The 25,693-nt window shown below is 40.7% G+C and overlaps 1 protein-coding gene and 1 long non-coding RNA gene across 3 annotated transcripts in view; one reads left to right on the forward strand and one right to left on the reverse strand.

Annotated features, from left to right (window-relative positions):
* LOC148508039 (uncharacterized) overlaps window positions 1-25,693 on the forward strand; it is a 171,308-nt gene that overhangs the window by 99,876 nt on the left and 45,739 nt on the right. The window contains 2 exon segments of the mRNA XM_088445157.1: window positions 811-819; window positions 23,199-23,979. Of these exon segments, the coding sequence (XP_088301283.1) occupies window positions 811-819; window positions 23,199-23,979 (790 nt within the window).
* On the reverse strand, window positions 1,159-12,826 carry LOC148508042 (uncharacterized). 2 transcript variants are annotated; one of them, XR_015869646.1, is made up of 3 exons: window positions 12,689-12,826; window positions 10,836-10,982; window positions 1,159-1,257 (listed from the first exon to the last, which is right to left on the reverse strand). It is a non-coding gene; the product is annotated as an uncharacterized LOC148508042 (long non-coding RNA). The 2 variants fall into 2 exon arrangements; XR_015869647.1 differs by lacking the exon at window positions 12,689-12,826 and adding an exon at window positions 11,606-11,682.

The following is a 25,693-nucleotide window of genomic DNA, read 5'->3' on the forward strand; positions in this document are numbered from 1 at the left end:
GTGGAGTTTGGTTCCCAGTGACAGGCAGAGTGAACTCCGCGGCAGCAGTTTTAGGTATTGGAGCAGGCTATCTGGCAGGTCAACTCTCCAACAGCAGGTACGGCAGTATCTCCGTCCAATCACAGCCCACAGAGCCTCTTGTTAGCCTAGCAGTTCTTCACTGACCTGCCTCTCCAGGGATGGTCCAGCTCTACTCAGTGGACAGGGGCCTCAGTGTCAGGCTGCCCCGAGGGCCCTCTGCCTTACAACCCTGGGGGACCAGTGATTCATGGGAATTTTTCCCGGGCTCCCTGAGTTGCTGCCCGGCCGGCTGGTCTGCTCCCCTGGTTGCGCAGGCTCAGTAAAGACAAAGGTGCTGGAGTCAGCCTGGGTTCAGCAGCCCTGACATTACTATGGATGGGGCTGTGTTTTAAATTACACCCGCAGCTGTCTATAGGGCCAGTTCTTAGTAAAAAAAAGAGAAAATGGGAGACCCCATTTGTGTACATTTGGGAGCAACAGGCTAAGTATTCTGCTTCAATTTATTATGGCTATTTCATTTTTACAGTCCAGAGTAATAAGTACCTAAGGGAGGAGAGAAAAAGGCATATCTTATCCATTGCCGTGGCGAGATGTAAAATCCTTTGGTCTAGGAAAATGTTGTTCCTCTTTTTCTTCTTAATGACAGCAGGAAAAATCCCCACATGAAGCCCCTTCCTAGTATCCTAAACTGTCCTCCCCAATTGAATCTAAAATGCCAGAGTTGTTGCTTTTGGAGGTCTTCTTTGGTGTGGCTTCACAATGTCATTCTGTTAGCACAGTAAGGTGAAGTCTTGTGAGGTACAATCATATTTAGCCATCTGGTTCAGGTGATCTGTGGCCAGGTCCTGTCATTTAATGTTCCGTCCTATCATCTTAGAACCCAGTCTTCCATCTGCCAGAGCTATCGCCAGCATCAGTCCTCCTGAGTGTTACTGACTGTCCCCTCCCACCCTCTCTGATGGTTTATGATCTACTGTAGTCTTGGTGTCTACTCCCTTCTTAAAAGTCACATTTGTCTACACAGTACTCCAAACTGAGCGTCACATTATTTCCACCACTAGGGTTTCATCTGGATTCTCTATACTATCGTATCCTTAAAACTTACCATTCAAAAAATCCCTAGATTTTAGAAATTTAGATTTTTGTTTTATTCCCCATCTAATCCCCTCTCTTCCCTTTCCAAGTACGTATCTTTGTATCATTTGGAGAGGAGACGAGTAGGCTGTTCATGTTGATCTGTAAACATATAGAGATAAATGTAACTATATTATATAATATAGTTATGTCAAATTATGTCATGCCATTTATTCTTTCCCCAACACACACGCACTGTAATTTGTCCAATTTGTTCAAAACTGCTGTAAAGATCAGCAGCTTTGAACAAAGGTCAACCATAGGATGACATAAAGAGACATATTTCTATACAACCTTCCAAACCGTTTGTCTTCTACAACAACAACCATAGACAAGGAAACCCAGCTGTTAGGCCTATGAGTCTCAACTACAAGGCCCATGGGAGCGACCCATGCAACTTCCTAGATAATCACACATCTCACGACAAAACCTTCAAGAAACCAACAATTATGATGTATTACCAGTCCAAACATATTCTACAGAAGAGGCGTATAGTTATAAGAAATGCCTTTGCCACTTGCCTAGTTGGGCGTTCCCTGATACTGTCGCAAACAATACGACCAGTCAGAAACGCCCACTGGGCGGCTCCCGGAAGATAATATTCTAGCAGCTGCCAATAGTAGAGGGACCTTCGTGCACACTCTACCAGTGTTTGCCGTGCAGCCAATCACTGCTGATCGGGCATCCCAGTGACACCCCCCCTGGTGGCTGCAAAGAGGAGGAGCTCTCAGACTCCCAGTGTATACCCGGAATATTCATGGCTCAGCAGAGCAGCCGCCAGGGAAATGCAAAGTTGCGATGGTCTGATTATCGATGATCAATATTAAAATAGATATTAATATTATGTGTTAAAAATATTATTTTTTTTATGTAGGGCCTGATACAGAGATGTATGCTGTTCCGATTTCTCACACAATTATTATCAGTGAAGCCCCTTCTGCGATCCCGAACCCATACCTTCACGGATCGCAGTGTGATTGACAGGGAGGAACAGTTTCTAAGGGGAAATGGGGGAGTGGTTGGCAAATCGTAGGGTCGGTGCCGTTTGTGGGGGGGGTCGCAGTAGGCGGCGATTGCTATCCCCTACGCACATAAGATAGCTCCAGCGTCTCAGTCCAGATGCCCATGCTGTGGGACCGTTGGGTTACTCACATGGTCGATTATCGTTGCGTGTGGGCTTCGAATGTGTACGCAGTTACGATGCCGTTTGCCATGGCTCCGGTAGGCGTCTCAGAACTGTTAGGGGAGTGTGCTATTTTACAAGCAGTCGCAGTTAACATGACCAATGTCCCCCATCCTGGCACCTGCACACTCAGGGGTAAATTTACTAAAATGAGCGTTTTTAAAAGTGGAGATGTTATTTAAGATTATTTTGTTATTGATTCTGTTTCCAGTTACCGATTTGGGCCCATATTCAATTTGAGGCAAAAAGTCTGTTTCCGCGATACTTTTTCACAGATGACGTCATTTTCGCCTGTTTTGAGTTTCCTCCGTATTCAATTTAGAAGACTTTCCGCCTAGGCGGAAAGTCAATGCAATGTAATAGGCGGAACAGTTTCGCCTCTGAATAGCAGGCGGAAAAAAAGTGCAGAATTGCGGTTTTGGGGTACAACATTGCGGGAACCCTCGTGCAGCTTTAAGACAGTCCCCTAAAGGTACACTGCGTCAAAAAAAGTGTAAAAATATTCTGGAGACCCCAAAAAAGTTATGTTTAATTTTGGGGGTTAAAAAAAAAAATAACAATAGGGGAACAAAGTGCCAAACTATCTAAATTAATTCAAGTAGGGTCCCCATGTATGCGGCAGGTGTTTTCTTCATTGTGGGGACAAGCGACAGGTGCAATTTTGCTGATTTTTTTAAATAACTGAAGGGACTTAAAAAAATGCTTACCCCCATTTTCATGTACCCCAAATTTGCACCTTGCGCGGCTATTACAAACCCCGACTTCCTTCAGCAGGCAAAAATGGGGGGTACCGATATTGATCCCCCATGTCTGGACATCTTTAGGGGGGTCCCAGGCATATTTCCCGAAAATTCCGTTTTTTTTCCCGTAAATGTGGTGAAAGGTCATTTAAAAAAAACAGGGATCATTTTTCAATTATGAAAAAAAGTGCAGATTTGGGGTTTAGGGGTGCAGGCTTAAAAAAAAAAAATAGCCTGCACCCTTGGGAATGCCCTTTTAAAACGAAATGTGCCAAGAAAAAAAAAAATTGCGACACCCCAAAAAAATTATTTAACATTTTGGGGTGAAAAAAAAAATAAATAAATAAAAAATGCTAAACTAACTAAATTAATTGTGGTGGGGTCCCCAAGTATGTGGCAGGTGTTTTTTTCATTGTGCAGAGTAGCGGCATGTGTATTTTTGAAGAATTTTAAAAATTACCTTTAGGGACTTAAAAATATGCTTACCCCCATTTTCATGTACCCCAAATTTGATGGGACCACTTTTAAAAACAAAAACCCTAAGTGCTCTTCTGCATCACTTCTTCAATGTCGGGAAAAATAACCACCTGTCGCATCTATTTAAAAAGCCGACTTTCTTCTGCATGCAAAAACGGGGGTACCCATAGTGATCATCGAGGTCTGGACATCTTTAGGGGGGTCCTACAATTATTTCCCGAAAATTCCCCTATTTTTTCGCCGATCCAATTTTTCGCCTCTTCCCGATTTCGCCTACTTTGGAATTGAATACGGGGAATAGCGGGCACGCGCGCGATACTTTTCCGCCTGGAAAACAGGCAAAGGAGGCAAAAAGTCCAGCAGGCGAAAAGTCTGGACTTTTCCCCTCAAATTGAATACGGGCCTTGATATGTAACAAATATTGATTTTATTTTTTTATAATGTTTATCTGTATATTTTATACGGTGTTTCAATAAAAAGAACATTTAAAAAAAAAAAAGTGGAGATGTTGCCCATAGCAACCAATTCTATTATCTTCTAGAAGGTGCTAGTTAAATGTTAAGTAGAATCTGATTGGTTGCTATGGGCAACATTACAACTTCTAAAAACTCTCACTTTAGTAAATTTACCCCTTAGTCGTTATTTTCGTTGGAAGAGGGGATATGCCCCCTTTGTAGTTATTTTCTGGTAATCACTAGACTAGAATACTCTATGCTATGAAAAGCATTAAGAAGTCTAGAGACGGGGGGTTCTAATGCCCAGATCTCTCCTATACTGACAACAATAAACACATTTCATGCGGTAGGTTGTCTACTTTTCAAAGCCGTATATGCCTTGTTGAGCTACCATATTATTCCAACACCTTTTATGAGATTCATTCCAGGGGCTATATAGTGTTCATTCTAGCACCCTGCACCTGTCACGACTTGTGCAGTTCCTCCTGCCTGGGGTGTCGCTCTCTGCTTCCAGCACACTCTGGTCTGTATCTCAGCAGTTTGTTGCATTAGCAGAATGTGCAGGCTATTACATATGCCCCCAAGACTTACTTCACATTCTTGCAATTGCAATGATACTAAAAATAAATACTTGATTGCCTATTTTGGGGTATGCTGTGGGAGGAGAAATGAGCAAACTATGGATATTTTCCAAAATGCCAAGGTCTTCTGAGAAAAAGCCAAAATGGGCTCTGCAGTGAAGTAATGAAATATATATACTCAGAGGACATAAAAATAAATTATCATATGTAATTGTTGTGTGATTTGTACCCTTTCAGAAGAAAGTTTATGTGAATTCCTGCACAGAATTTTATATATTAGTCTTAAGTCCCCTATTCATATATAATAGTTGATATTACACCAGTAATACGTTCTATGTATAGTCTTTCACATATTCAAATGTGGGGGAAGTGGTGCCACCTTGCTCACTAAATAGGTATAATATTAAATCAAAAAAAGGAGAACAATGTGAGACTATTAAGGTGCACACTAAGACACAAGGAAATTATTTTTACAAAATAATAAAACTTAACTTTTATTTCTTATATAAAACATATCTATTAATGTTGACATATTGTTATTTCTTTTAATTAAAAGCAAAGAAAGAAGTGCTATAGTATGAAAAAGTGTTTTAAAATCAGTCAGATCGTTCCACTGAGTCACAGTCGGACATTATTCTTGGCTCTTATATTTATGCTAGCTATTTAATGCATGCTGTCATGTAAAAGTAATTCTGTGTAGTTACAAAATGAAATGAAAATATATGTTCCTGCTAGTTAAACAGTGGCATGTAATGGCAACATAGTAAATATCTTTATACACAGAATAGTCTTATAACAGTTAGAAAGAGCAACTGCAACAGTGTAAGCTGATTATTGCTTCACTGTTGCTCTGATCCACAGTTCATGTGTGTTATAGCAAATTGTTAGTATATATTCATGCAGCACGTCCGCATTTCTATTAAGCAATCTTCTCGAATTCCTATTTTAGGGACTCATATCTGTGTTGGTAGAGGGTATGTTCCAAAAAACTTATATGGGTATAATTCTTTATTATTTATAGTTTTCCTATCCATTCCACAACACTTATTCATGTGCCCCAAGTATTTAAATTCACATGATTTATTCAAATATTTATACACAGATATACTTAGTCTATTGTGCACTATTAATGTGTGAAGATATATAGGAATTTTTATACTAGTATATGCTCTTAATATAACCACACTGACTTCATATAGGTATTAATGATAGAACACACACATAATTGGGTATATATCATAGAGTAGTATTTCGTTGTCATTAAGGCATGAGCGCTTATGTATGCTAGACACGCATACCAATAAATGCTGTCATTAGTGTGTTTAATTAATCAGCCGTCTAAAGTTTCTCCGACCACGCGCCAGCCTCGGTGCCGTGGTAGTCAGATGCGCTGATACTATATAGTGGAGACTGAGAGTAGAGTGAGCCGCAGCCTCATTATTTTACATTTGTCATATGAAGTACTCTGATCGTACACTAGCATGGACGCCAGGATTTACAGGCGCGCTAGCACTGTGGACCACCCAGACTGACTCCGTGGTCAGAAATGACAATAGCCAATACGTATTTCGCCGGATGTCCGGCTTCTTCAGGGCAAGCCGAGCGGGTCCCTTGATATGGTTTAAATACTTTGTGTTTAGATACCGTTGCTAGGGGGTGTGTTTTATGGATCTCTTTCTATTTTCTTCCTCAATAAAGAATAATTCTTTCTTATCGTATTTATTCCATTGCTATATGATAGTTCTAGATTCCCAGAGATTAATAGGTATTGTTTTAAATTGTTTATAATTCAACTGATAAAATAATTATAAGTTTCCAAAGATAAATAGGGATAGTATCTATATAGGTTGTATGGTCATCCATCATTACAGATATGATGGGCATTTCACAATATCATGTATAAACATGTAAATTGCAAATCAATCATTATATTTCACTGTATAAATATGCTCCCACGCTTTTTCCTTATTTAATAAGATATGTATAGGAAGATATATTATTTTTATTATTGATATATTTTATCTATCAAAAAATATTTAATATCATGTGAAAAATAAAAAGTTAAAATTGTAAAGGTGAAAGGTTGTATAAAAATATTAACTAATATAATAATGTGATATTCAGAGTGTCAGTAATCTGGCACATTTAATAGTGTTGTGAGTGGACAAGTTATTCATTGAAATTAAATATACAAATATAAATATTAATAGTAAATATGAAGTCAGTGCATAGATAAATGAGAATAAAATGAAAATATATATTCGTGTCATCTAATCCCTATCTTTGTGATTAATCTGACACCTTCGTGACTTGGTATAAAAGAATTAATTGAAAGGTGAGTGCCATCTGGAAATATCTAAAAGTGATTAGTGTATTATTTAAAAAATATATAGATAATAATTGATGATAATTTATTTCCTTAGGAAAAATGATATTAATAAAAAACCTATAAGGATTATTATAATGTAAGATTTGAATAATTTATTTCAAAACACCTATATATTCCCATTTCATTGTTATATCAGATCTTGAGATATGTCAAAAACATAGAAGCCATCATTTATTTATTTGACTACTCAAGGAAAACTGTATAATTATTATTTTCATTTAAACCTTTGGGGATGATTGTGTCCATCATATATATCATTCTTGTTTCTCTTTGTTCCAATTTTTTCCTTAGATCTCCTCCTCTGATCCCCAAGCGAATCCTTTCCATTCCGAAGGCCTTTAGATGTTTTGTATTTCCTCCATGTTCTTTAAGGAAGTGTCGAGCAATGCTGGTAAATTGTTTCATCCTTGTCTTATCTTTTTCTGCATTCCTGATGTTTCTTGCATGTTCTAAAATTCTTTGTTTTAACTTTCTACTGGTCATCCCTATGTATTTTTTGTGACATTCACATTCTAAACAGTATATGACTCCTTGTGTGTCACAATTGATGTATTCTTTTATCTTGTTGATGTTATCATATCTGTCAGTGACCACAGGGGAAACTTCCTTCAAAATTCTCTTTCTTTTTTCCGTTGGAAAAATGGCTATGTACCAGTATATCACCAATATTTTGTGATTTCCTCCAGCTAATATTCACTTTATCTCCTATTTGTTTGGCTAGTTCTTCATCCGTTAATAAAACATGCCAGTGTCGCTGGAGTACATCGCGAATCTCTTTCCATTGGTTACAGTACGTTCCTATAAATCTGGTTTTTCCCTCTCCAAATTTGTCATCTTTATTTTTTGGAGTCAGCAAATCCTTTCTATCTTTCTGTTTCGCCTCCTTTAATGCCTTTTTGATGCTCCGTTTACTGTAGCCCCTATCCAGTAGATGTTCTTCAAGTTCTTTTGCTCTTATTTCGAAAATTTTCATCTCTGAACAGTTTCTGCGTATTCTAAGCATCTCTCCCTTGGGGATGCCATTTTTGGTGGTTAGATGATGGGAGCTTCCAAAGTGCAAGATGTTATTAGTGGCCGTTGGTTTCCTAAATATGTCTGTTTCTATATTACTTGATCCTGTAATTCTTATAGTAAGATCCGAGAAAGTAATTTGTTCCTGACTCATCTCCATTGTCAACCTGAGATTGAAGGGATTGTTGTTTAGTTCTCCTATGAAGTTCTTAAATAATTCTTGTGGTCCTTCCCAAATTATTAATAGATCGTCAATATAGCGATGCCATGAATTAATATGTTTGGTGTATTTTTCCAATTGGTCGTTAAAAACATGCTATGGAAAGTTAAAACAAAGAATTTTAGAACATGCAGGAAACATCAGGAATGCAGAAAAAGATAAGACAAGGATGAAACAACTTACCAGCATTGCTCGACACTTCCTTAAAGAACATGGAGGAAATCCAAAACATCTAAAGGCCTTCGGAATGGAAAGGATTCGCTTGGGGATCAGAGGAGGAGATCTAAGGAAAAAATTGGAACAAAGAGAAACAAGAATGATATATATGATGGACACAATCATCCCCAAAGGTTTAAACGAAAATAATAATTATACAGTTTTCCTTGAGTAGTCAAATAAATAAATGATGGCTTCTATGTTTTTGACATATCTCAAGATCTGATATAACAATGAAATGGGAATATATAGGTGTTTTGAAATAAATTATTCAAATCTTACATTATAATAATCCTTATAGGTTTTTTATTAATATAATTTTTCCTAAGGAAATAAATTATCATCAATTATTATCTATATATTTTTTAAATAATACACTAATCACTTTTAGATATTTCCAGATTGCACTCACCTTTCAATTCATTCTTTTATACCAAGTCACAAAAGTGTCAGATTAATCACAAAGATAGGGATTAGATGACACGAATATATAATTTCATTTTATTCTCATTTATCTATGCACTGAATTCATATTTACTATTAATATTTATATTTGTATATTTAATTTCAATGAATAACTTGTCCACTCACAACACTATTAAATGTGCCAGATTACTGACACTCTGAATATCACATTATTATATTAGTTAATATTTTTATACAACCTTTCACCTTTACAATTTTTACTTTTTATTTTTCACATGATATTAAATATTTTTTTGATAGATAAAATATATCAATAATAAAAATAATATATCTTCCTATACATATCTTATTAAATAAGGAAAAAGCGTGGGAGCATATTTATACAGTGAAATATAATGATTTATTTGCAATTTACATGTTTATACATGATATTGTGAAATGCCCATCATATCTGTAATAATGGATGACCATACAACCTATATAGATACTATCCCTATTTATCTTTGGAAACTTATAATTATTTTATCAGTTGAATTATAAACAATTTAAAACAATACCTATTAATCTCTGGGAATCTATAACTATCATATAGCAATGGAATAAATACGACAAGAAAGAATTATCCTTTATTGAGGAAGAAAATAGAAAGAGATCCATAAAACACACCCCCTAGCAACGGTATCTAAACACAAAGTATTTAAACCATATCAAGGGACCCGCTCGGCTTGCCCTGAAGAAGCCGGACATCCGGCGAAATACGTATTGGCTATTGTCATTTCTGACCATGGAGTCACAGTCTGGGTGGTCCACAGTGCTAGCGCGCCTGTAAATCCTGGCGTCCATGCTAGTGTACGATCAGAGTATTTCATATGACCAATGTAAAATAATGAGGCTGCGGCTCACTCTACTCTCAGTCTCCACTATATAGTATCAGCGCATCTGAACTACCACGGCACCGAGGCTGGCGCGTGGTCGGAGAAACTTTAGACGGCTGATTAATTAAACACACTAATGACAGCATTTATTGGTATGCGTGTCTAGCATACATAAGCGCTCATGCCTTAATGACAATGAAATACTACTCTATGATATATACCCAATTATGTGTGTGTTCTATCATTAATACCTATATGAAGTCAGTGTGGTTATATTAAGAGCATATACTAATATAAGAACTCCTATATATCTTCACACATTAATAGTGCACAATAGACTAAGTATATCTGTGTATAAATATTTGAATAAATCTTGTGAATTTAAATACTTGGGGCACATGAATAAGTGTTGTGGAATGGATAGGAAAACTATAAATAATAAAGAATTATACCCATATAAGTTTTTTGGAACATACCCTCTACCAACACAGATATGAGTCCCTAAAATAGGAATTCGAGAAGATTGCTTAATAGAAATGCGGACGTGCTGCATGAATATATACTAACAATTTGCTATAACACACATGAACTGTGGATCAGAGCAACAGTGAAGCAATAATCAGCTTACACTGTTGCAGTTGCTCTTTCTAACTGTTATAAGACTATTCTGTGTATAAAGATATTTACTATGTTGCCATTACATGCCACTGTTTAACTAGCAGGAACATATATTTTCATTTCATTTTGTAACTACACAGAATTACTTTTACATGACAGCATGCATTAAATAGCTAGCATAAATATAAGAGCCAAGAATATTGTCCGACTGTGACTCAGTGGAACGATCTGACTGATTTTAAAACACTTTTTCATACTATAGCACTTCTTTCTTTGCTTTTAATTAAAAGAAATAACAATATGTCAACATTAATAGATGTTTTATATAAGAAATAAAAGTTAAGTTTTATTATTTTGTAAAAATAATTTCCTTGTGTCTTAGTGTGCACCTTAATAGTCTCACATTGTTCTCCTTTTTTTGTGATTTGTACCCTGTGTGATCTATGGCTTGTACTAAGAAAACATATATAATACTTAGCCAGGTCTTACGGAAGATTCTATAGGCTGGATATCTTAGTCCCTCACACAGAAGTTTTATTCCAGACTGAGAGGTCCAGTCTGGTCAGAGAGCGGTTTGTAGTAATAACAGAGCGGAGATCATCACAGCAGGAGGAGGTCAGGCGACATCTCTGTAACCTGATGAGAGATGAGGGATCTGCATTAGGTCATTTCTTATCATACCCAGCCTCACACTCAGCATAATGTCATCACTGACAGAATAACACTGTGTAATGTACATACAATTATTGGTGTATATATCAGCTATGTAAATAATGTTATTGAGTTACTGACTATACAGGATGCAGGCTTTTACCTAAGAATGACATAAATCATATATCTAACCAAGACAGAGCTCTCTTAAGGGGCCTATCCATTACACGACTTTGCACGATCCGACCAAAACCAGGAGGTTTTGGTCGCATCGTACAGGAAGTTGTGTAATGGATAGCCGGCAAAGACCAGCGATGCGCGTGCACGCTGGGTCCTTGCCGACCCCAGCTATCTACTGAACATGCCCGTCAACCTGACGACGATCGTCAGGTTCGGCATGTTCAGAGATAGGAGTTCGGGCTCCTGCACTGAATGACGTTCAGTGAACGCTATTCAGTGCGGGCACCGCATCTTGGTCGACCTGAAGGTCTGAACGCAAGTCGTTGAGTCTTTCAGGTCGGCTAGTTTATAGGCCCCTTAAAATGAACAAAATCACAAGCAAAAATATACGTCACAAGCATAATATAAATAGATCATGTTTTGCTTACATAGTTATATACACACTGCGTTACATAATATGTACGGTCTGGTCCATCTTTCCAATTCGTGTGCAGTGGAACCCACTGTAAAGTAGATATGACAGATTTCTGAGAGGAGGACTGGCTGCAGGGAATGGGGAGCAGGGGGGGGGGGGGAGAAACAGGTTGGGAGGGGAGTGGCGGCGTCAGAGCAAATGAGAGAGGGTCGGGGGTCAGAGTGGAGGAAGGAGCAGGGGCAGAGACTGGAGTGACAAGGGTCCAATAAACTAGTGTTTTCTAAAAATCAGAGGCTTATGACAATGATGTCATCATGCTGTTGCCCGAATTAGACCTACCATACTGCAGAGATTAAAAAAAAAAAACTCTTATAGATTCTGACCCCGCCCTCCCCATACAATACCATTGAGACGTTTATTGTCCCATGCTGCAAATTAACATTAATGCCCCAATAATCAAAACGGCTAATAAGTTAAATGCAGGTAGCAGGCGCACGCTGTGCATGTTAGGTCCCGTGTGCACCAGCCTGATGGCCGCCTGGTGAGCTGGGGCAGCATCGGGCAGAAGATGGGCCCTGTGTAGCTGCTACTGTGACTATCGGACAGGACAATTTATTACAGGCGAGCGATCTTTTGGTAGGGGATGAATGCACAATAGGCCTGATTCAGAGAGGCAGTTCCTCTTTCCTGCCTGGGGTGTCGCTCTCTGATCTGGTGCTTCTAGCACACTCATCTGATGCAACAAACTGCTGAGGAACAGGCCAGAGTGGGCTTGAAGCACCAGAGAGCGACACCCCAGGCAGGAAAGAGGAACTGCACGGGTTGTGACAGGTGCAGGGCGCTAGATTGAACACTACTTATGCTGTAAAAGGCTGCTGCCAAATTAGGTGATACATTTATTAACAGTGTTAAATACCCCTCATTCACTTTCTGTGAAAGTCTCAAACTGTGGTGGATGTTATTAACTCCCAAGCACTCATTTTATTCTATTCTTCCAAATACATGTACGCAGTGCCCAGGCACCATCACACATTTTATGCATTTCTCCTGCATACTCAATCAGTTCCCATCTTTAGCCAAGACACGTGGTACTTACCTTTGCAATGGCAGCGTCTCCGAATCCTGACCACTCACAAATGATCTGCGTGCTGGCGCTGTAAGTATTTCATGTGTGCACCGCTATCGGAGCTGCTTCTATGGTCATTTCCTCAGGGAACCCCTGCTGAGATGCTGTTGCAGGCTGTCTCTCCTGGAAATCCTGCTTGAGAATGCCTGGCCTAGGGATGGCCAATCGGCAGTCCCGCATTGGTCGTTCGGTTCCATGTCTGTATTTAATAGAGAAAACAAACATTAAAATAATAACGATCGATATTTTTTTGGTGCATTGCGGTTAGCGATGCGGGTAAAATCGGACAGGCATCGGATTAAGTTTTTTAATGCCCATCAGGCGTCTGACAACTTTCAGCTGCAGACACCTGGCAGGGGTGTCCGCAGCTCTGTTTATGTGCGTAGCTCCGAATGCTTCTGCGCACATAGTAACCATCGAAGATTATACCATCGAATGGTTTTGATATGATGGCTAGGTCAGAAGCCCAGGCTTCCGATGTCCATCCCTACCCCCGCTGTCAATGATGGACTGGCTAACAAGGGAGCATAGTGGAGAAAGATAGGACGGTCTGGCCCATCCCACTTTATTTGCGGCCACCCGGCACCCACCTCCCCCCCTACTCCTGCTACAGCGTCATTTGGCTGCGCCTTGGCTCACGTTATAGCCTAATACATATACAGACCTGTAGTCCAACACCTGCAGCTCCAAACCCACTGCCTAGCATTCAGTAGCGGCTCCAGGCACGGGCAAGCCGGTCCGTCGCCCGGAGCGCTACTGTTTCCGGAGGGCGCAGGAAACGCCTACCTCCCTCCCAGCGCTATGGGATATATTTAAGCTCAGGGGGGAGGGAGCGGAGGAGGGAAGGGGCGGCAACACCGTACTGCGCTGGGTGCAGCACAGCCTAGCGCCTGCCCTGCTAGCATTACAGCCTCATACATATAGAATTCATACATACTTTCATAGCTTCATATATAAGGGGTCTATTTACTAAGCCTTGGATGGAGATAAAGTGGATGGAGATAAAGTACCAGCCAATCAGTTCCTAACTGCCATGTCACAGGCTGTGTTTGAAAAATGAGTTAGGAGCTGGTTGGTTGGTACTTTATTTCCATCCAAGGCTTAGTAAATAGACCCCACAGTCCCATACCCCCAATAACAGCCCAGCATTCCATCTTTATATATATTATAATAATAATATTAGTAATGGCATCGATAATAAAAATACATACCTAGTATGGCACCTAAAAACACCGGCACTCCGGAGTCCAACAAGGCTGCAGGGACCGGGGAGTGATGTCTGGAGTCAGGACTCGGAGGAAAGTTTTGACTACAAGAAAATGGCCGCCGCTCCTATAGTTAATGCACGGCTAGGGACATAATGCAGCTGTTCTGGTATAAGGGAAAATGGCCGCCTACTTGCACTTAAGACATGTGTGGTGTGTGTTGTTACCGAGTGTTTATTTTAATAGCTGCTACGGGTCTCATAGTATCTTATCACCGGGAAAATAAAAAAGTATCTGATAAGGGCGGCGGCCATTTTCTTGTTTATCATTACTGCAAAATTATGTCCCCAGCCATGTAGCTACTGGAAATAAAAGCGGCGGACATTTTGTTGTGGACTGTGGGCATTATTATTCATCCATCCTTATCAGACTGACATCCCAAAACTGTCCTGTCCTGGTACTGTACTATTATTATTACTGTGTATGTAATGCTGTGCAATGAAATTGTGTGGAGTAGGTGCATGAGGGGGGCCCAGGACAGCATATAGTAGGCTTTAATGCAGGTTTTTTTGTGGGTATAGGAGTCTATTTGCTGTACATGAAGCTGTATATCTATTGGGTGCCCAGATCTGTATATGGTTGCTGCTATTTCCTATGTGGCTAAAGGACCTCTGTGACGTATCCACCACGTGACCGCTGCAGGAGGCTGGACCGCTCCTGCGTTACCATCCACTAGGGCATAGAGGGGGAATAAATATTTGTGGCTAGCGCAGCGGGCCACCGTGCCCGAAGCGCGGCGAGCCCGCGAGGGGACACTTTTGGTCCCCTGTTAGCATCCCCGCCCCTCCCCCTTTCAGGCCAGGTCACGTGGGTGTGACGTCACAGGTCCATCAGCCTTGTATAGTCTAGACCTAACCATCTGTATATATGAGGCTGTATTCATGCGCAGTGATGGGATATGGGGTCTGTATGCATGGAATGTGAGTCGGTTAAATGTAGACCCAGGTCTATATGTGACTGGGTAGTGACTGTCCGTATAAGGTTTCTATCTGTAAAAGAGATGGTGGAGACAGCAGGGATTAGTGTGAAATTTCACAGTGATGCATGCGGAACTTGCTGGGAGCAGTAGTTCACCAGATAGCCAGCCAGTGCGTGAGTAATGTTGATTAGATGTATAACGCAGTAGTTGCTGCTGGTGACGGTTAGTCCCCTAGTGTTCGTTCTAGCATCCTGCACCTGTCACAACCCGTGCAGTTCCTCTTTCCTGCCTGGGGTGTCGCTCTCTCTGCTCTGGTGCTTCTAGCACACTCAGCTGATGCAACAAACTGCTGAGATACAGACCACAGTGTGCTAGAACCACCAGGGCAGAGAGCGACACCCCCAGGCAGGAAAGAGGAACTGCACGAGTCATGACAGGGGCAGGGTGCTAGAGTGAACACTAGTCCACATGTGATACAGGTTAACCAGTTCTTAGTATTGTATATCAGGTAGAACAAGAGGTATCATGTGACACAGGGAATTATAGAGAAATAATGAAAAAATACTTTTTTTAATTTTTTTTTATTTCCCAGGGAGGTATTCAATTGTTGTGCCCCTGTACGTGCCCGACAGGAGCTTTTCAATTGTTTCTCATGTTGGGCGTGATCAGCTGCTGGTGCACCATTTCAGCTCGCAGCCCCAGGGGGGTGCGAGCTGAAATGGGCGAAAAGTGACATGTTTGGGCGCCCAAACATCACTTTTCCTGATCGTGCCCAGCACTTTTGTCGGGGGTAGCTGTTTTACGATGCTAAACCCGACCACTTTGGGTGCGATCAGCGCGAAAAACAGCAACAATTGAATAGTGCCCTGCGATCTCCTGTCACTTTAGTCGGGGCGCGCTAAAACAATTGAATACCGCCCTCAGAAGGAGAACAATATTATTATTTCAGCTCCTAATGAGTTTTGACCAGAGTGATAAATTGCACCTAATTGTGAATCCATTTACTGTCAGTGTGGTATATGTGCATAGGTACAGTATCTCCTTTATTAAATGTACGCACATATGTAGGGAAGGTCAGGCGCAATAGTAACCCACTATATATATGGGTGGCCTTTTTAGATTTTTCCCTCCATGTAGTTGAATATAAATCATTTTTTGTTCAGAATAGCCTACAGCTGTTGTTTTCTTTTTTCTATATAGTACACTATGGTTAGTATTAATGTGGCACTACAGTACTCAGCCAGTAGGGGGTATATTTACTAAAGGTTTATTTTTAATCACTTTAAAATCGATAAAAAATTGATCAACATCGATGCTGTGTTTCTTGGGGTTAAATCATATTTACTAATACTTAAAAAAAATTGAAATAAAAAATTGTCTGTTCGTAAATACATTTACTAACAATTTTATTTTTTTAAGTACACTCGAACCTGGATAAGTGGGATCTCAAGGGATGGCACATTTAGTCTCACTTAAAGAGGTATCTCACTTATCTAGTTTCTCACTTATACAGGTTCAAGAAGTGTTTGTCTCACTTATAGAGGTTCTCAAAGTCCAGGTCCAGACAAAGAGACTTGTCAAAACCTGTACTATTCCCAGTTAAAGAGGTTCTAAAGGCGACTGTCTCATTTATAGAGGTTAATGAACTGCACTAATTTCACTTAAAGAGGTCCTAACAGCAATTGTCTCAGTTATAGAGGTGATTGAAAAATCAGTCTCACTAACAGGTTTTTTTGGTGCAAAAATGCCGCCTCACAATTAGTCCCAGTAATAGAGGTTTCCCATTTATCCAGATTCTACTGAATTAGTAAATGTTATTTAGCCCTAGAAACACCTTGCATCGATGTTGATCAATTTTTTTTAAATCGATTAAAAATCGAAATTTAGTAAATATACCTCTAGGTATTTCTTATTCTACATCGTTTTCCTTAGTGTCTGAATAGTCTGATAGAGCAGTTACTGGCAGTGTAATTTGGCAATGATCTCAGGAATCGTTATGTATTACCTAAGCCCGGCGGATGAAATACCGACGCCGGAAGGCCGGCAGATGAAGATCCCGACTGAGGTGAGTATTTACCGTAAACCTTCTGAGTACAATGATTCCACATCTCTATTCAGAACAAACATTCTTCCCAGTCAGGGGCTATGCCGGGATCCCAGCAGTCATATACATCTGGATGTTGAATCCCTGTGAGCCAGGGAAGAGGAGCAAGTCATGGCTGCAGGTTAGTGCATCCCTTGGTCTTCCGTATATTCTCTGTAAGCAAGGGACCTAGAAATCTGAGTGTGTATTCATAAGAACAATTCATATGTCATCGGATTATTATAATGCACACTTTCCACTGGTCACTGGCCCATGAGACCCGGACATGAGTGGGATATAATAAAAAAAATTACCCTTAAACTATAAGAGTTCCCACAAGAGTCAGACAGGCCATATTTTTGTGAATTGAGTGTATAGCATAGAATACCTGCAGTTCTGAACCTGTGCGAGCCAATTGGTCAGGTACTGATAGGATGTACACTACCGTTCAAAAGTTTGGGGTCACCCATACAATTTCGTGTTTTACATGAAAACTGACTTTTATTTATCAAATGAGTTGCAAAATGAATAGAACATATAGTCAAGACGTTGGCAAGGTTAGAAATAATGATTTTTATTTGAAATAATAATTTTGTCCTTCAAACTTTGTTTTCCTCAAAGAATGCTCCTTTTGCAGCAATTACAGCATTGCAGACCTCTGGCACTCTAGCTGTTAATTTGTTGAGGTAATCTGAAGAAATTTCACCCCACGCTTCCTGAAGCACCTCCCACAAGTTGGATTGGCTTGATGGGCACTTCTTGCGTACCGTACGGTCAAGCTGCTCCCACAACAACTCAGTGGGGTTGAGATCTGGTAACTGCGCTGGCCACTCCATTACAGAAAGAATACCAGCTGCCTGCTTCTTCCCTAAATAGTTCTTGCATAATTTGGAGGTGTGCTTTGGGTCATTGTCCTGTTCGAGGAGGAAATTGGCTCCAATCAAGCGCTGTCCACAAGGTATGGCATGGTGTTGCAAAATGGAGTGATAGCTTTCCTTATTCAAAATCCCTTTACCTTGTACAAATCTCCCACTTTACCAGCACCAAAACAGCCCCAGACCATCACATTACCTCCACCATGCTTGACAGATGGCGTCAGGCACTCTTCCAGCATCTTTTCACTTGTTCTGCGTCTCACAAATGTTCACAAATCCAAACACCTCAAACTTCGATTCGTCTGTCCATAACACTTTTTTCCAACCTTCCTCTGTCCAATGTCTGTGTTCTTTTACCCATATTAATCTTTTCCTTTTATTGGCCAGTCTCAGACATGGCTTTTTCTTTACCACTATGCCTAGAAGGCCAGCATCCCGGAGTCACCTATTCACTGTAGACGTTGACACTGGAGTTTTGTGGGTACCATTTAATGAAGCTGCCAGTTGAGGACTTGTGAGGCGTCTATTTCTCAAACTAGAGACTCTAATGTACTTGTCTTCTTGCACAGTTGTGCACCGGGGCCTCCCACTTCTCTTTCTACTCTGGTTAGAGTCTGTTTGTGCTGTTCTCTGAAGAGAGTAGTACACACCATTGTAGGGAATGTTCAGTTTCTTGCCAATTTCTCGCATGGAATAGCCTTCATTTCTAAGAACAAGAATAGACTGTCGAGTTTCACATGAAAGTTCTCTTTTTCTGGCCATTTGGAGTGTATAATCGAAGATGGCAGATCCTGCAGGAGAGCTAACTGCTGTATGCTCTGTATAGGAGCTAACTCTTAGCAACTCACATAAGCCCAATTATTTATTTACTCTTCTTTTATATCTGTCTCAGTACACAGGATTACACAGTATTGAAGAAGACATCCAGTGAGTGTTAGACACCCAGTAGCCGTCCCTGTGTATCAGGAAGATTGCGCAGGACCCAGAGCCCCATCACGGTGCCTCCACCTCACTCACTGATACATGAGAGAGACAATGACCAGAAGATCCTGGAACTCGCCAACAAGCTCATTCAGCCGCTGACTGGAGAGGTGACTGCTGGGAATGGGACATTACACAGTAACACCAGGGGATGTGTCTGGGTGATGACTGGAGAGGTGACTGTTGGGAATGGGACATTATACAGTAACACCAGGAGATGTGTCTGGGTGATGACTGGAGAGGTGACTGCTGGGAATGGGACATTACACAGTAACACCAGGGACTGTATCATTGTGTGTCTCAGGTTCCTATAAGGTGTCACTGTCTATTTCTCCATGCAGGAGGAGGAGTATATAGAGGAACACAGGGGTCTGTACAGGTACATGATGTTGGAGAATCACTGGCCCCTCACATCACTGGGTAAGAGGAGATTTTCATTTATTGTAAAAGGAGAGTTGTGTTGAGGGTCACCTAGATACACATCATCTGATAATCACGTATATACAATGTACTCAGTCATTGTGTGTCTCCTACAGATGGACCCAGTAACAGAGATACCCCAGAGAGATGTCCCCGCCCTCTTTATACACAGGATTGTGCAGAGGAGAATCACAGGAGCCCACAGAAGGATCAGGTAGGTGGGATCTTTGGTTTCACCTAATACCAAAGTGACTTCTAACTGTTTGCTATGAACAGAAGCCGTATTGTTTCCGCTCCATTGATAAAATCAGACATTATTAAAGTGTTTTTATTGTTTTGTGGGTTATTTAGGGTGGATATCTGACTGACATTAAGATAGAAGTTATAAATGGAGAAGAGGAGACGTATGTGAGGGGTAATCAGCAGTGTAAGGAGGAGGAAATCCCTACAGGTATCAGCACAGGTGAGTAATCACTGTTATTGTTGTAGTTAGATTCTGGCGCATATTACAATATCATATAGATGGTGAATAGTAATCCGGCTTACGTAGGTCATAAACATGTATACCAGACTTAAAAATAAAACCAACGTTTATTTATTAATCGCATTAAGTCATGACAATAGTACCTACAAACATGAATATCAAAGGATAAAATCAAATAAAATACACATGCAATAAATAACTCTTCAAAACCTAAAGAACAGATTTCGGAAAGGTGAATTAAAATGATTGTCCTTAAATTTATACCACAACTACAAATGTGTCCTTATACATCTTGCCTCAGTATGCCATGCAGCACTGCTTGCCTGGCGTGAGTGAGCCGCCAGGTACCGTGCCACTCTGCTAGCGCTGGGCGCCTTTTTGTTCCCCGAAAATGCGTCTGTCACAATGTGATTCACTTGGACGCACCAGGAGACTGCGCTGATTAATTTGACATGTGACACTTGTATATCTGTGTGCACCTGACACCTTTTGACTTCTTCTCGCCAGACACCTTTTGACTTCCAATGCATTGGATAAAACCTTTATCTATGGTCTACTTTGGATTTTCATCAGTTGATACCTTTGCCGGATTGTGTTAGACAGTGGGTACCGGTTTTAGGGGAGACTTTTTCAGATAAACAATGGTCTGAGATATACGGAATGCCTTGATCGGAAGTAAGGTGGGAGAGGCTGGGTACATGCTTCCTCCCCGATGGTTCTGCATTACCACACCACACTACTGAAGATATGCAGACTCTAGAGATACATTGTTTCATATATAGACTGTAAATTAGAGACAGCACTCGGGCACAATACATACTGTCACGGGACGTTTCAGAATCTAATAATTCTTTCATCAGAGCTAATAACGTAAGAATGATTAAATTCTGAAATGTCAGCAACCACCTCTTTCTGTTACTGTATGTATTGTGCTTGAGTGCCACCTTTTTTGCCAGTTTGTGTTATTAATTGTTCTAAATGACACCGGTCAAAGCAGCCTCTGCAAAGTAATGTGAGTGTCAGTCCATCTGGTAAATATCTATCTAGCTATCTCTATGTATGTGTGTATGTACATAAAGTATACAGTCATTGTGCATCTTCTCTAGATGGATCCAGTAACAGAGATACCCCAGAGAGATGTTCCTGTCCTTTGTATTCCCAGGATTGTACAGAGGAGAATCACAGGACCCCACAAGAGGATCAGGTAGGTGGGATTTAGGGTCTCACCAAAATTAATTTTCATGATATAATCAGTAGAGCAGCTGTGTGATATTTTTTATATTCTTCTGCCTAATCTCAATTACTGAAATCAGACATTATTAAAGTGTTATTTTATTGTTTCACCAAATGTTTAGGGTGAAGATCTAAATAATATTAAGGTGGAAGTTATTGAGGGAGAGGAAGAGACGTATGTGAGGGGTGATCTGCACTCTAAGGAGGAGGAAATCCCTATAGATATCAGCACAGGTGAGTAATAAGCACTTATTACAGAACAGAGTCACATATTCTCCTTCTTCAGCCATTATAATTGTCTCTTATTCTACATAAACCCCTATCATATTCCTGCTCTCCCCCTCACATGATGTCACTGTGTGTTACCAGCCCAGAGATCTGACCAGTCTCCTCCCCACACTCTCTGGTGTATCTCATACATCAGGAGTCATCAGCCCCTATTATACTCCTTCTCTCCTCCTCACATCATGTCACTGTGTGTTACCAGCCCAGAGATCTGACCAGTCTCCTCCTCACACTCTCTGGTGTATCTCATACATCAGGAGCCATCAGCCCCTATTATACTACTGCTGTCCTCCTCACATCATGTCATTGTGTGTTACCAGCCCAGATCTGACCTTTCTCCTCAAAACACACTCTCTGGTGTATCTCTTACATCAGGAACCATCAGTCCCTATTAGACTCCTGCTCTCCTCCTCACATCATGTCACTGTGTGTTACTAGTGTGTTACTCCCCACACTCTCTGGTGTATCTCATACATCAGGAGCCATCAGCCCCTATAATACTCCTGCTCTCCTCCTCACATCATGTCACTGAGATCTGACCAGTCTCCTCCCCACACTCTCTGGTGTGTCTCCTACACAAGGAGATATCAGCCCCTATTATACTCCTGCTCTCCTCCTCACATCATGTCACTGTGTGTTACCAGCCCAGAGATCTGACCAGTCTCCTCCCCACACTCTCTGGTGTATCTCATACATCAGGAACCATCAGATCCTATTATACTCCTGCTCTCCTCCTCACATCATGTCACTGTGTGTTACCAGCTTAGAGATCTGACCAGTCTCCTCCCCACACTGGTGTTTCTCATTCATCAGTACAAAGGATGTCAACATACCGATTCAATCAATGCTCATTGGGATGAGACTCTATGTGACTTTAACCATGATCCTTCACGTGCACTAACACATGTTTCATTACCTTTTATGCTCCATGTGCACTACCACATCTGACATTACACATTAACTTCCTTGTGTAATAATAACTGAATATTTGATTATGTATTTATGCTCAGCAACACTGCAATGCTCATCAAAATAGCAGTTGATTATTCAAACCCTAAGACCACACTCAACCCTTCACAATACACACTTCACAAAAACTCTTATTTGTTTGTTCCACACACAAGTATAACTATACTCCGATTACTGGACAATGGCTCCCCTCCAGTCTGTGTTTTTAAATTTTGCACTTTCACTTCATTTTTTGATCTGTTACTGTATCCTGTTCTGTATCCTGCTGTATTTTCCTACTGAGTCCTGATGCTCTCTCTCACACTTCATTTGGTGTTGCTATTTCCTTCTCTACTTCTTCTGATTTCTTGCGCTGTTTTTTGGGCTGCATTAGTCCACGTCTGCTCTGTTTCCAAGGTGCCAGAGTTTGTGCGTGAGGGCTGTGTATGGATGGACATTATGTCTGGTTGGTGGATCTGACTAATGAGGCTTCTTGCTGTGTGATGCTGGCTGTTTAATGTGGATGCTCGGTAAATGTTACCCACCCACTCTACATTTTGGGTGGAAATGTCCATAGTGGATGTACAATATGCATGTCACTTTAGTTGGGTCTACTGTATGTGTTTGGTGATATGGCTGTGTGTATATTGCAACCCATTAAACTCCCCCTCTCCCCCATTTACATTAACTTATTGTGTTTCCAGAAAATCAATGCAAAAGCAGGAATAACCATGAGAGATATCTAATTTTGTCTTTAGGTATTAAAATAGAAGATAAGAACATTACACAAGAATCCCCAGGAGAAAATCCCATTGCCCAAAAAATACCTCCAATACCTCCCAGTGCAGATAAATCCTCTGATCCATCTCATGAGGAATGTTCTCCTGATAAATCTGGTATTGCTGCACACAGTACAGCTGAGAAAGGTGATAAAATATTCTGTTCTGAATGTGGTAAATGCTTTATACATCAATCAACTTTTGATAGACACCAGAGAACTCACACGGGTGAGAAACCATTTCCGTGTTCTGAGTGTGGTAAGTCTTTTACGCAGAAACCAGTACTTGTTCAACATCAGAGAAGTCACACGGGTGAGAAACCATTCCCATGCTCTGAGTGCGGGAAATGTTTTACACAGAAATCCGATCTTGTTAAACACCAGAGAATTCACACAGCTGTCAAACCGTTTCAGTGTTCTGAGTGTGGGGAATGTTTTAGACTAAAATTACAACTTATTCGACATCAGATAAGTCACACCGGTGAGAGACCATTTCCCTGTTCAGAGTGTGGGAAATGTTTTACACAGAAACCAGTTTTAATAAAACATCAGAGAATACACACAGGAGAGAAACCATTTCCATGTTCGGAGTGCGGGAAATGTTTTACACAGAAATCTGTTCTGGTTAAACATCAGAGAACCCACACGGGTGAGAAACCATTTCCATGCTCTGAGTGTGGGAAATGTTTTAGACAGAAATCAGTCCTTGTTGAACACCAGAGAAATCACACAGGGGAGAAGCCGTTTTCCTGTTCTGAGTGTGGGAAATGTTTTACAAAGAAATCAGGGTTTATTAAACATCAAAGAAGTCACACAGGAGAGAAGCCGTTTCCATGCTCTGAGTGCGGGAAATGTTTTACCGATAAATCGGCTCTTGTTGAACATAAGAGAATTCACACAGGTGAGAAGCCGTTTCCTTGTTTCGAGTGTGGCAAACGCTTTACACAAAAGTCAACTCTTGTTGTACATCAGAAAATTCACTTGAGAAAAGCAATTTTAGTAAAGCAATAAATACTTATCAGGGTTGCAGCAATATTTTAAATATCATAAAAGTTAATTGCCATTTTCATTATTTAAATAAGCCTAAATTCATTAACAGACAGGACCCTCAAAGGTCTGTTGATATTTCTGAGTGCAGTCACACTATTGTATATTAAAATGTTATAATGTAATTAACACCCACAGACTTAGGGAGGTATTCAATTAGCCAAGATAAGCCACTTTTCCGCGAAAAAATGCTTATCGTTCTAATTTATACATTTTGCGTATTCCTATTAGCCGTGACTTTTAGCGGTTTCGAATTCTCCATAGCGATAAACTTACGCAAAAAGTTTCACCACCTCCTGAAAAGATGAAAAATTGGGCCAACCCCCAATTTTTGGCAAAAAATAAGGGAACTTGGTTCTGAACCACTGGGTAACCTTCCTCAATGACTATTTACGCAAAAAAATTTAATTAGTTTAATTTGGCCAATAACGTTATTTTTGCGGTGAGAAAGGGCAGGAAAATGGGTTAATTGATGTAGGACAGTTATCTGGGGGTGCTATATGAATGGAACAGGTGTTTTTAAGATTTGCAGGTCGGTGTTAGAGGCAAATATTGAAATTTTTTAAAAAGTGTATTTAAATGACACAAATATTTACTTTCGGGGCATTTTTATGCATCTCCAATTTAAAAATAACATTTATTTTGCAGTAAAACTCTTTCTTTCTATCATTAATTGACTATTATAAAAAAAAATGCATCTAACAGCCATTTGACACAATTTAAGAACCCCAAATACTTTTATTAGGGCCATTAATACACTTTTATATTGTTCTCCTTTATCAGTTTGTCTTTTTTGGGGGGGTACAGGCTGATTTCCCCATTTCTACCTATACATTTCACAGCTAACACCGTAAAGAACTTTCACGCAAATGCTGCATCTCCACTTTTGCAATAGGATTGCGGGTGCACATAGCCGTGATAAGCGAAAATAACACATTAAGGGCCTGATTCAGACCCACTCGCGAGCGGCTGTCCGCTCGCAAGTGGGTCGATGTTCTGCACTGAGCATGCGCACGACGGAGGGAGCTCCGTCGTGCGCATGCTCCAGACGCGACGAGCGAAGGACTTTCCTTCGCTCATTGTGTCTGATCAAAGGGGGTGTGCTGTCGATGTTGATTGACAGCACGCCCCCTTTGGTGGGCGTGCCTCCCTGACGGGGGCGTTCCTAAGGGAACGCCTACCGTCAGAAGCCGGCCCACTGACATCACTAGTGATGTCAGTGGGAGTGATTTTGGCTCTGATAGAGCCAAAATCACTCCGGGCCTTGCGGTTGAAAACCTCAACCGCAGGCTCCGGCTCGCAGTTTCGATGGTCGCGATGGTCAAGACCATCGCGGCCATCAAACTGCACGCTCGTATAGGCTGTGGGTGGTGACCCACAGCTATACGAGCATCCAGGAGGACGCTCCATAGTTATGGAGGACGGCCCTCATTCAGAGCGTGCGCTCTGCTCAGAGCGTACGGCTCTGAATGAGGGCCTAAGTTATCGCGGCTAATTGCATTCTCCCCATAGATGGAATTTGCGTCACCAACATAAGACTGAAAGAAATCGCTTATTTGTGAAACGTATTGCTGTCTCCTTATTCTATTTTATATCTGCATCACTCTCCACAGCAATAATAGATCACAATAATGTTTTATATATGGTTCTACTTAAT

Source organism: Taudactylus pleione, unplaced genomic scaffold, assembly GCF_031769625.1.
Source record: "Taudactylus pleione unplaced genomic scaffold, aTauple2 ptg000377l, whole genome shotgun sequence".
Classification (NCBI taxonomy): domain Eukaryota; kingdom Metazoa; phylum Chordata; class Amphibia; order Anura; family Myobatrachidae; genus Taudactylus; species Taudactylus pleione.